This window comes from Nothobranchius furzeri, chromosome 14 (genome assembly GCF_043380555.1).
Source record: "Nothobranchius furzeri strain GRZ-AD chromosome 14, NfurGRZ-RIMD1, whole genome shotgun sequence".
NCBI classification, from domain to species: domain Eukaryota; kingdom Metazoa; phylum Chordata; class Actinopteri; order Cyprinodontiformes; family Nothobranchiidae; genus Nothobranchius; species Nothobranchius furzeri.
This window is the reverse complement of record NC_091754.1, coordinates 12,531,710-12,544,295: the sequence shown is the minus strand read 5'-3', so window position 1 is coordinate 12,544,295 and position 12,586 is coordinate 12,531,710. Positions and strand designations below refer to the sequence as shown.

The 12,586-nt window shown below is 42.5% G+C and overlaps 1 protein-coding gene across 22 annotated transcripts in view; it reads right to left on the bottom strand.

Moving 5' to 3' along the window:
- stxbp5l (syntaxin binding protein 5L) overlaps positions 1-12,586 on the bottom strand; it is a 210,037-nt gene that overhangs the window by 66,044 nt on the left and 131,407 nt on the right. For 14 of the 22 annotated variants that reach the window (XM_015966780.3, XM_015966783.3, XM_015966784.3 and 11 more), the window contains exons 17-19: positions 10,799-10,924; positions 6,907-7,058; positions 3,978-4,046 (exon numbers count right to left, since the gene is read on the bottom strand). In XM_015966780.3, the coding sequence (XP_015822266.1) occupies positions 3,978-4,046; positions 6,907-7,058; positions 10,799-10,924 (347 nt within the window). The remainder of the gene's footprint in view (positions 1-3,977; positions 4,047-6,906; positions 7,059-10,798; positions 10,925-12,586) is intronic. The other 8 variants (XM_015966782.3, XM_054747090.2, XM_054747095.2 and 5 more) reach the window with 1 other exon arrangement.

Sequence of the window (12,586 nt, the reverse complement as noted above, 5' to 3'; positions counted from 1 at the left end):
CCCGTTTCAATGAAAAATCACTTAAATATGAGCTGCCTGACACAGAGAAGTAGACCAAAAGCACCTCAAAAGCTAGACATCATGCCAAGATCCAAAGAAATTCAAGAACAAATGAGAACAAAAGTAATTGAGATCTATCAGTCTGGTAAAGGTTATAAAGCCATTTCTAAAGCTTTGGGACTCCAGCGAACCACAGTGAGAGCCATTATCCACAAATGGTAACAACATGGAACAGTGGTGAACCTTCCCAGGAGAGGGCGGCCGACCAAAATTACCCCAAGAGCGCAGAGACAACTCATCCGAGAGGTCACAAAAGACCCCAGGACAACTTCTAAAGAACTGCAGGCCTCACTTGCCTCAATTAAGGTCGGTGTTCACGACTCCACCGTAAGAAAGAGACTGGGCAAAAATGGCCTGCATGGCAGATTTCCAAGACACAAACCACTGTTAAGCAAAAACAACATTAGGGCTCGTCTCAATTTTGCTAAGAAACATCTCAATGATTGCCAAGACTTTTGGGAAAATACCTCGTGGACTGATGAGACAAAAGTTGAACTTTTGGAAGGCAAATGTCCCGTTCCATCTGGCGTAGAAGTAACACAGCATTTCAGACAAAGAACATCATACCAACAGTAAAATATGGTGGTGGTAGTGTGATGGTCTGGGGTTGCTGTGCTCCTTCAGGAACTGGAAGGCTTGCTGTGATAAATGGAACCATGAATTCTGTATGGCGTTTAAAGCGTGCCACAACCCGTGCACGCGCATTGGGTCCACGGCGCGCGTGTGAACGGGACTCGCGAGCGCAAATATACATGGCGAGAGGTCATTTGTGCACTGAGAGGGAGCAAACTGTGTCTGTGAGCGCACAAGGATGTGCACAAGTGACAAACCTGTGTGCGCGCGTTGTCAACGAGCACACGGCAGAGGAAAACGTGCGCGCGCGGCAGCCTCTGTGCGCGCTTGGCAGCCTCTCTGCGCGCTCGGTTTCTGACTCCTGCTCGCTTGGCTGTAAGGGCTTTTGGCACTCTGGAGGCGTGGCCTGTGGCAGATCTTCTCTGTCCTCTGATTGGTTAGTTTACCCCGCACTTTACCCCTATCTATATAAAAAAGTCTGCTATTCAGTAGTTGCTGGCATAGCTCAGCTGGGAGGGCGGGTGACTCTCGCCCCAGAGGATCCAGGTTTGAGTCCGGCCAAGGAAAATGCAGTAGATGTCATGTTACTTTTTCTTAATTTCAGGTATTTTACAGTTGTGACCGTTCAACTGTCATTAAACGTCCGAATGTTTGCTGGGCAGTGTTTTAAAAAGTGCACATAAGCTAGATGGCTTTAACCATATAAAATTACATTTTTTGTGATACTGGAAAAATCCATACTGAAATAAAACTACTGGTTGAAAACTTTATGACTGTGGTTGTACAATATATGACTCACTAATACACTGCAAACTCCCTTAGAGTGGGGCTTCCAGAGACAGAGAGAGAGAGAGAGAGAGAGAGAGAGAGAGAGAGAGAGAGAGAGAGAGAGAGAGAGAGAGAGAGAGAGAGAGAAAAGTTCTTGCCTCATTAATGAATTGTTTATTTTTTTCAGTATTTAATTGACAAATTATCCTTTCAAATAATTAATTGATGAGTTACATAATTGTCCATTTAGAATTGTTGAATGGACTGAGTCAAGTTTGGTGCACTTTATATATTTCAAAACATGTTTTTTTATTTTAATGATGCATATAAATAATTTAAATGTTAATTTAATGAAATATTTCTATTTTTTCTTTACCTCACCCTTGTTTTGACAAAAACGGGACCTTGCTGGATAATATCATGGAGAAACTATTTGTTCACAGTACATGGCTCAGTGAGGATCTGTGTAAAGGAGGAGATACTCAGAAATCTGTCTGCAGATTGTTACAACCCAGACTGGAAGTGGTGGGCTGTAATAAGAAAGGAGACCAAACAGAGGAGTGGGGGTTCAACAACTGATTTATTTAACAAAAGTAAGGATTTACTAAAGCAAGTTAGTGAACAGAAAATGGCCATCTCAAGGTTTTACTCGGATGTCCCTCAGCAGGGTGCAGCACTGTTGAAGGTCATCTGAATGAAAGCTTGATATGCAGTTTCTTTATGAAATGGACAATTATGTAACTCATCAATTAATTATTTGAAAGGATAATTTGTCAATTAAATACTGAAAAAAATAAACAATTCATTAATGAGGCAAGAACTTTTCTCTCTCTCTCTCTCTCTCTCTCTCTCTCTCTCTCTCTCTCTCTCTCTCTCTCTCTCTCTCTCTCTCTCTCTCTCTCTCTCTCTCTCTCTCTCTCTCTCTCTCTCTCTCTCTCTCTCTCTCTCTCTCTCTCTCTCTCTCTCTCTCTCTCTCTCTCTCTCTCTCTCTCTCTCTCTCTCTCTCTCTCTCTCTCTCTCTCTCTCTCTCTCTCTCTCTCTCTCTCTCTCTCTCTCTCTCTCTCTCTCTCTCTCTCTCTCTCTCTCTCTCTCTCTCTGGAAGCCCCACTCTAAGGGAGTTTGCAGTGTATTAGTGAGTCATATATTGTACAACCACAGTCATAAAGTTTTCAACCAGTAGTTTTATTTCAGTATGTATTTTTCCAGTATCACAAAAAATGTAATTTTATATGGTTAAAGCCATCTAGCTTATGTGCACTTTTTAAAACACTGCCCAGCAAACATTCGGACGTTTAATGACAGTTGAACGGTCACAACTGTAAAATACCTGAAATTAAGAAAAATTAACATGACGTCTACTACATTTTCCTTGGCCGGACTAGAACCTGGATCCTCCGGGGCGAGAGTCACCCACTCTCCCAGCTGAGCTATGCCAGCAACTACTGCATAGCAGACTTTTTTTTATAGATAGAGGGTAAAGTGCGGGGTAAACTAACCAATCAGAGGACAGAGAAGATCTGCCACAGGCCACGCCTCCAGAGTGCCAAAAGCCCTTACAGCCGAGCGAGCAGGAGTCAGAAACCGAGCGCGCAGAGAGGCTGCCGAGCGCGCACAGAGGCTGCCGCGCGCGCACGTTTTCCTCTGCCGTGTGCTCGTTGACAACGCGCGCACGCAGGTTTGTCACTTGTGCACATCCTTGTGCGCTCACAGACACAGTTTGCTCCCTCTCAGTGCACAAATGACCTCTCGCTATGTATATTTGCGCTCGCGAGTCCCGTTCACACGCGCGCTGCCATGTATATTTGCGCTCGCGAGTCTCAAACACTTGATTGCAGTTATTGCTGCTAAGGGAGGCCCAACCAGTTATTAGGTTCAGGGGGCAATTACTTTTCCACACAGGGCAATGTAGGTTTGGATTTTGTTCTCTCCCTAAATAATAAAAACCTTCATTTCAAAACTGCATTTTGTGTTTACTTGTGTTATCTTTGACTAATGGTTAAATGTGTTTGATGATCAGAAACATTTTGTGGGACAAACATGAAAAAGGACAAGAAATCAAGAAGGGGCAAAGAGTTTTTCACACCACTGTATCATCTCTCAGTTAAAGCCTATCCTAATTCTAATTTTCTTTTGACGAATGACTTGAAAGACTGAAGCTTTACTGAATCAAGGAATTCTTGGTGACCACAGACTCAAGGAACACGATTAATCTTTTTCCAGACTCAGTGCATGGATGAGGCTACCTTCACCCCACTAAGTTTGATTTATTTGAAAAATCCATCACATGGATTGTCTAATATTTACAACTCGACCTTACTTAACGGACTCGAGGCGTGTCTGTCCTTCTGCAAAGGACAAACTGCAGACATGACTGGAATAAGGGCAGCTATGTGCAGGGCAAAAGGAAGGTTACACCCAGAATTATTCATATTCCAATCATTTCTTTTGTTTGTTGCTTTGCACCAAGATATTAATCCTCTCTACAAAAACCTGCAAAAACACCCAATCCCTCCTGCACACACACACACACACACAACCCCCCCACCCAGCTTTTACTATACGATGGCCCGACTTACTCTGATAGGATGTACGGATCCTTTTCTTGGAATCTGAATAAAAGTTAGACAGGCCGCGCATGCAATGCTCTGTCAGGCAGGCCCACATGCCCACATCAGCAGCCACAGAGTCACCAAAAGGTGGGAGGATGAGGAGGAGGAAGGAAGGGAGGAAGGATAAAAGAGTGAGAGGTGTGGGAAGAGATTTGAGATAGGACATGGGAAAGGGAGCAAGAGAGAGTTAGCATTGTGAGTTGGGTGAAAAAGGATGGAAAGAGGACATAACGTCAAGAGGGAGAAAACATTTTTGGGAGGGAAGGCAGGGGGTGAGGGGTTTGGAGGGGAGGAGAGGAGAGAAGAACACACAGGCTTAAGAGTGGAAAAGAAAGTAGTGAGAGAAAGCAGCAACTGAGTTAGCGTCAGGGGAGGACAGACAAGAAATACCAACTCCTCCAGCAGCCCCCAGAAATGCTGATGTGATGAATCATTTGCACAGAAAAACCACTGTGTTAGCATGTATCATTACTGAGAACAGCAACATCCAAATAAATCTCCTGCTGCACCAGCTAATTGTTGCGATATTTTCATTAAGCCAATTAAGTTAAAAAGTGCTAAATCATAACAATAAATTTCACAAAATAAAAACATTTGACTGACTTATTGTAGGTGAACACTGCATGCACAATTTTGGGGCAAATTGTATTCTTTAGGTTTGATTTTATTGTTGAACAAATGCAGCAGTCTTCATAAAACAGATAATTTAATGCAGGTCGAAGCAGGTTTATTTACTTATAATGAATACACACATTTAATGAGTCAATTATCCTTTTACACCATGACCCACTAAAAGAGTGTAGTGGTGTATTTTGTCTGCAAAGATATTTTCATCTCCTTAAAGCAGCAATCTGGAGTTTTCAGGAACTTTGTGGGATTTTTTTCAGAAATCCAAAAATCTCATTGCCTTACCCTGTACTATGATATAATGTATGTCAATTCCTTTTTTGCTAGGCCCGTGCACGTCCTGTAGAGCCCCGTGCAATTTGAAATAAGCACCCACAGCATTAGCTAATAGCGTAACCCAGACGTTACACTGGAGGCATCAGCGCCGGGGAACATTTTGCTAGCGAGCCTCGCTGCGTGCATATCTACACCGGGAGATTTCCAGCCTCAGGGCGGCTTCTCTGCTGTCCTCGCTGGACTCGCAGGATCACTAAATCCCTCAAGACTTCAAAGGTCACAGTTTGTTTGTACCATTCGCCATTAAACCAAAAAGGAGGAGGAAATCGCGTTTGATGTCGTACATATTGTTGCTTCTCTCCCCTGCCAGGATTAAAGCCCTGAAAAACACACTGATGCGCTCCTTAGGTTGCATGTATTTACGTAATCTACATAGATATGAAGTAGCAGCGCTGCAGTAGTCTCATTTTGAAAATGACTGGATGTTTTACACTAAAGCCGTATGTGATTTTCTGTCTGGCCCTACGTTAACTGCTAAAATTGGACTTGTCCCAGAAGCGGCTCGTGGCAAAAACTAGAACCCAATTCTACATTTAGCAGCGTGGCTCGATCTGCTAGATGCTTCTGTGATGCACCTGAAAATTTTAAATGCTGCAGCTGGTTTGATTTAGCCCATAAACTTTAATGCCTTCTATGTGAAGCAGTGACTTTCCATGCCGCTGATGCCTCCAGCATGAAGTTGGGGTTTATGTTTGTGGGCGTACCAACTGATGCAGAAATGGTGGCATTTCCTATTAACAATTAAGCCTTTAAAGTTTCTATAAATAAGAGTTAAACAGCATAACGTGAGAATATTAGTTGTAAAACAAAGCGTTTTAGTTCTGTTGACGTCTAGAGCAGCACGTTCATGAATTAAAGGCGTTGCTTTCAGCCATACTCTCAGAAGTAGTGAGACTGGCTTGGGGTGTGATAAATGTTTCCCCCTCTAGATGGCGGCCTCTGACAAAAAACTCCAGATTTCTGCTCTAATTTCTCATTCATTTCAAGTTTGTTTTCTTTTAGCCTTTTTATATATTTGAGTGCCAACTTTACGAACGCAGCTTTGCTCAGCTTAGAGCAGAGGTTAGACACAGTTACTAAACATGTTTGATTCTTCTTCGCCTTTCTCTTTTAAAATCATGTATGGAAGGACATTTTTTAATAAATTTATCATTTTGTAATCATTGATAGGAATTGTTTAAAAATCCAAGAATATGCTTATTGGCCTGACAATTGTGCACACAGTGTTGTTTACAAATACAAATGTGTGGTGACAACAGCTAGAAATGTGTCGGGAAGGACGGAACAAAACTTCATGAAGACAAATCAGAAAGCAACTCGTCACTTGACCTTTGGGAAGGTGTTCTTAAAGTCGTTTATTCGGCTTGGATTAACTCCAGCATGGAAAGTGCTTCGAATTCAATCTCTAGGACTCAAAATTCTGCATTTTTTTCTATTTCAACATGTAATAACAACTCCAGTACTTCGACATAAATTGCTGAAGATTTTTGGCAAAAGTTAGTTTTTTTGTCAAATAAAAAATGTGGCTCGCACATCAGATTACATTTTCTGCTCCAGATGGTGGGGGTGATTATAACTGTAGCACATTGAGTGTACCTTATTTTTTTGCTAGGCTATTGCCAGCCAAGATAGGAAGCAGAGAAAAGGAAGACGGGGGTCAGGAACAACACCTCTGTGGCTTTAAACTACAATTATGTCATCAAGCAGGACTCAAACAGGGGAAACCGGATGACAACATGCATATAACTGCCAGTGTTAGATGACACACAACCTGTTTACATGCATCTCATAACATGGTGTTCGTGTTGTGTGTGACAGAACAGGATCTGACAGAATCTAGAATTTATGCACAATGTGTGAGTATTCGGCATTTTACTCTGAGTGTGAGTGCAGGTGTGTGAGGTCAATTCCCAGAGATGCTTGTGCGTGCTACCTGAGGTGGACTGTCTGTTCCTGCGGGGGGAACGAGTAAGGCGCTGATAGGGGTCAGTGGCTCCGTACAGGTCCACAGTCGACATACACAAGATAACTGTTTTTTGCAGATAGTCCACCACCGCCAGCCCGTTGCAGTTCCCGAACGCCAAGCTGGGTGGAGGAAAGCACAGTTAGGAAGCATGTTTATCTCGTTTCACAAGGCTATTCTCACTGACATTAAAGGTTCAGTGTTATCTAATACTGTGAAATTACCTGTGACATTTTGATGCAATTACTGACAACAAAAGCCTGTCTTTATCCCACACTTTAAGTGCTGCAGTGACTTTAATATTAACGCCAGATTTCCCATAAGAATTACTGCAACCTGGAAACCCTCGAAGCCTTTTGAATTTTTCTTTGTGGAAGAAAAATAAATCTTGCATTTCAAACACGACGTAATGTTTTTGATTAAGATTTCAATATCCGTGGTTCAGATTTTGTTTTTTTCTTCAAACCCATAACGCTTGAAATATAAAACAAACTGATTTAAAATTGAATTATTTGCTTTATAATGTGTTTTATATTATGTTATTATATAACAAAAAAAACCCTGACAAGCAGAATTAGACCTTGCTGCCTTTAGATTCTCCACCAGAGGGCAGTAGACAAAATGCAGGACTGTCGAAGGTTGATTTTTGATGAATATACTAATCCTAATACTCCATCTGGACGCTTTAGTGCCAGAAGGGGTCTGACACCAATTTTCAACAATAGTCCACAAGGGGTTAAACTAATAAATGTGTAAAACTAGGATGTTAGTGAATAAACACTAATTGCTGTCCACATTGTGTATACATCACTGCTCTTCACAATCCATTCAAATGGTTCATCTGTTTATGGTCAAAGATTTAAGACTGGGATTGCAGGATCCAGGATATTTACAGAAATGTAAACTTTTATTATTCTATAAGCAAGTTTGGAGCTTCTTACAACAATGTGATTGCAAGATAAAATTTACAAATGTTTTATCTATTTTTATTCTCGCAGCTCCATCCATCCGACTAAACCACTTCATTCTCATAAGGTTTTTGGGGGACTTGGTGTTTGTCTCCAGTGGTCATTGGACAGGAGGAGAGGGACACCCTGGACAGGTCCCCAGTTCATCGTAGGGACACATGGACAAACAACCACAATGACATCCACCCACCCACACCTGAGAACAATCTGGAATCTCCAATTAACCTAACGTGCATGTTTTTGATCCTTTGGAGGAAGCTGGAGTAAAAGAAAACCAATGCATGCTTGCGGGGAACGGGTTAACTCTGCACAGAAAAGCTATCCAAAAGGGATTCAAACCTGCAACCTTTTTATTCTGAGGCATGTAACGGAACGGAATGACTGTTTTTCCCTTCTTTGCTCAAGACTAGTCTGCATGAGATATGGTCTCAAGGTCTCACGCATTCCTTCTAACGTGCTTATTTTCAGTTCAACAGACGAATGAAGAATGAACTCTTTTCTTTTAATTAATCGAAGAACTCTATTTTAATAAAGCTAATCCATCAAAGTGTTAGTCAATAAATAAGATGTGACCGATCTGTGAAATTAAAATATTAATTATTTTATTATGATCTTAGAAAATAAGTCTGTAACCTTAAATGTTCCAACAGGACTCATTTCACGTAGTGTTAAAAAGACATGACACATTACTTTCACTGATCCAATCAGAATCTTACAGATCTGACGGAGGCGTGCTTCTGATGGTGTTTGGCAATTTTTCATTCGACAATAAACCATAACATCCGAAGTATAAAACGATGCCACGTCAGCTCTAACGCCAGTTCAAAGCGTTCCAGAGAAAGTGACGGAGTGGCTAATCCTGATCTAAAACTCTTCAACCGAAAGAACCAACGACAAGCTGAAAAGAAAAATTTGTTGATATACCAACTGCGGCAACAGTTCCTTTCAGAATAAAAGCTGAACCATCAGGACCCAGGCTTGGGTCTCACCAGACGCCAACAAACTGTTGTGTACCCGGAAGTAACTCACAGACTGGTCTGATTGGAACCGCGGCTTTTCCTACCGGCTCGGTTCCAAAGAGGGTCAAGCTGGACCTCGATATTCCTGATCTAAAGGAGACTTCCTGGAGGGTAGGTAGACCGACATAATGGTGTCTCATGTGTTTATGAACCTTCTAACCAAAGCTTAATGTGAAGACAACACCTTCAGTTCCTGTCAGAACTAATCGCTTCTTTGGATTTGCTGGTTCTGATTAACATCACACGTCATCCATCCCCCATCTCATCCACTTTAGTTACACCATACATTTAGTTTTAAAGTCAGTCTAGTTTAATTTGTTAGTAATCAACTTTTTAACTTATAAACTTGACTCTCTCTCTTCTGTTGTCTCTGAGTGAATACGAAGCGGTTATCTAATCCCTGCAATAAAAAGATCCAATCTTCTGATTTAAATAACTCACAGATCCTTAAGGTGGATTTCATATTTTCTATGGAATCCCACGCCTTATGGCTTATTAAATAACACGTAATCTAATTCATTACAGGTAGAATTGCCAACTGTGCCACCATGCAGCTCTGATCAAAACTTTTATCAGTTAAACAAATCAAATAAGAAAACCATTTTCATTTTTCTACACGCAATTTTAATTTAGGAAAGCAAGCATCCATGTTCAGCTTCATTCAATCATCAAATATTTAAACAACCAAACCATTCTTAACAAGAAGTTGCAGAAGGCCTTCTAAGGTATCTTGCTTTGCACTTCATGCAGAAAATGGTGACATTAAAGTTCTCCTCTGGTTCAAACACTCATTGATTCATCATAATTGCAGGAGGTGACCTTGTGTCGCCAAATGCATTTTCAGTTATTGAAAAGGAAAAAAAATATATGTTTTGTGACGGGATGTCTCGTTTGAGCACCTCCACAACTTCAAAAGGCAAGGCAGCTTTGTTTGTATAGTAAATTTCAAAAGGCATCAATGATTCAGAAAAATTTCGTATTTAAAAATGTCTCCTTTTGGTTTTGTCTCTAAATAAGAGAACACATTAGTGAAAAAGCCAGCTGAACACAAAAATGATAAATTAATTTCTGTGGCGTATTCAAACTGTGGGGAGCTTCAGATGACACACTGAGAAGAGAAACTCAAATCTTGACCTACAGGAAGTTTCTCTTTTTCTCATTATTTTTATACAGAGCTATGATTTTTATATTTTGTCCGCTGAGTTCCTGTTGAAAACTAGTCAATAAAGCTAAATAAGCAATAAAAGGCTCGCCACAGCTGACAAAACAAGCCTTTCTGTCCGTGTTAGCTACAGCCAAAAGGTAATTTCTTTTTTTATAGTTTAGTTGATTGCTGTTGCTTTCGCTCATCAAAAAACTTCCAGTTTTATTGTTAGCTAATCACGTGAATGTTGCCAGTGTTCCCCTTGCAGGGCTAAATTCACATTGTCCTTGAGCCACGTGTTGAAGGATTCTGCTGCATATTAAATGTTGCCAAGTTGTTGCTAAGCTAATGGTTTCTGAATCCTTTAAAGAGCCTGCTGTTGTTATCCGGCAACCTTATATGACCTTAGATAACCTTGATGCATAAAACCCTGTTTATACAAACTGAAACGCAGCCCAGTCAAAGGTAAGGCAGATGGGCAGAACCATGCATACAGAAAAGCAGGTGTGCAGTTAAAAGTGAGTGTTTTCTGCAGCTTGAAGGTTAAATTCTGGGTAAATTCTTTCTTTTTGTTGCATGAACCAACTTGTGATTGCTTTATTTAAGTCATTGTAGGTCGTCTGATGCACTAATGTATTTAAAGAGCAATGGAAACCAGACATGCGCAGTATGATGTCGTCATTTTTAAACTAACAAGTAAATGGAGGGATAGACCATCATGCAAGACTTACAGCCCATATGCAGAATTGATGTCTAGGCTGGTGATTTGCTGGGGTGGTTCTCCATCTACCCACAGCAGCTGGATGACCAGGTCTGACTGGTAACCAGGAGGGACTCGAACAACCCGCTCCTTTACTCTGAAACGTGTGCAGAGATTCAAAGTTTATGCAAGTGTTCAGAAATCTACAAAAACCATAGCAGTAGCAAAAGATTTTGTAGGTGCATGTCGATCTGTAAACTGGGGCAGTCACGACACTTTGTGCTCTATGTTCATAGACAGGAGTTGAGAGAGCTCAGCTCCATTACGACCGAGCTGCAACACAACAAAACAAAAAAGATTATGGAAGCTCAGGAACAGCGCTCGTTTGAGCGGTAAAAGTATGCAAAAATACATGACGTTGTTTGTTGGTCAGTTTGGTCCTAGCATTGTCCACTTGGAGACAGTTTTAAAGACAATCATGGCCAGTCTATATATTTACACGTGCACGCAAGAATGGAGAGTCGTCTCAACATCCTGAGGTTGTTGTGGGGTTTAAAGTTTAAACACCGTCAGACAGAAATTGGTCCATCCCAAAGTCAAGACACAAAAACAGAAGCTTTGTTGCGTCATTTATGCAGACCAATGCAGTGAGGACTGTCCAGACCTTTACATCGGGGAAACTAAACTACTACACAAGCACATTGCACAACACAGAAGAGCCAGCTCTTCAGGTCAAGACTCCCCTTACACCTGAAGGACAACGGACACACTATGTATTTTTTGACAACACATTCTCACATCCTAAGTATCAAAAAAATGACGCTGTGTGACCAAGCGTTTGTTTGCGACGCATTGGGAGCCCCTGTGCATCACCTCCCGACGTGCTGTGCCAGAGCGTCGGTATCTGACGCCCGCGGTAAAATGGACATTTCACTTCTAACCTCTAGCGATTGAACCTTCCCCTCACCCCCATCGTAACCTTAACCCAGTATGTAAGTGTACATTTTCTATTAAGCGTGGTTGAGGGGAACGATGAAATGCGAAACAAAGCTTTGCATGCGCAAGCTGGTTAAGGTTAGGATGGAGGTGAGGGGAAGGTTAAAGAGCAAGAGGGTAAAGGTCACAATTCGGTCAAATGCCCGTTTTACCGCGGGCGTCGGATACCGACGCTCTGACACAGAGTGTCGCCTCCCGACGCACTGGGAGCCCCTGTGACAAGCGCTTGGCCACACCGCGTCCTTTTTCGACGCTTCGGGTGTGAGAATGTGTTGTTTTTGAAGATGACGAAGTACGGATTCTGGACAGAGAAGACGGATGGTTTGAGGAGTAAGGGAAGCTCGTCTCGTCTCGTCTCGTCTTCCTCCGCTTATCCGGGTCCGGGTCGCGGGGGCAGCATCCCAACTAGGGAGCTCCAGGCCGTCCTCTCCCCGGCCTTGTCCACCAGCTCCTCCGGCAGGACCCCAAGGCGTTCCCGGACCAGATTGGAGATGTAACCTCTCCAACGTGTCCTGGGTCGACCCGGGGGCCTTCTGCCGGCAGGACATGCCCGAAACACCTCCCCGGGGAGGCGTCCAGGAGGCATCCTGACCAGATGCCCAAACCACCTCAACTGGCTCCTTTCGATCCGGAGGAGCAGCGGTTCTACTCCGAGTCCCTCCCGAATGTCCGAGCTCCTCACCCTATCTCTAAGGCTGAGCCCGGCCACCCTACGGAGGAAACTCATTTCGGCCGCTTGTATCCGCGATCTCGTTCTTTCGGTCATTACCCAAAGCTCATGACCATAGGTGAGGATTGGGACGTAGATCGACCGGAAAATCGA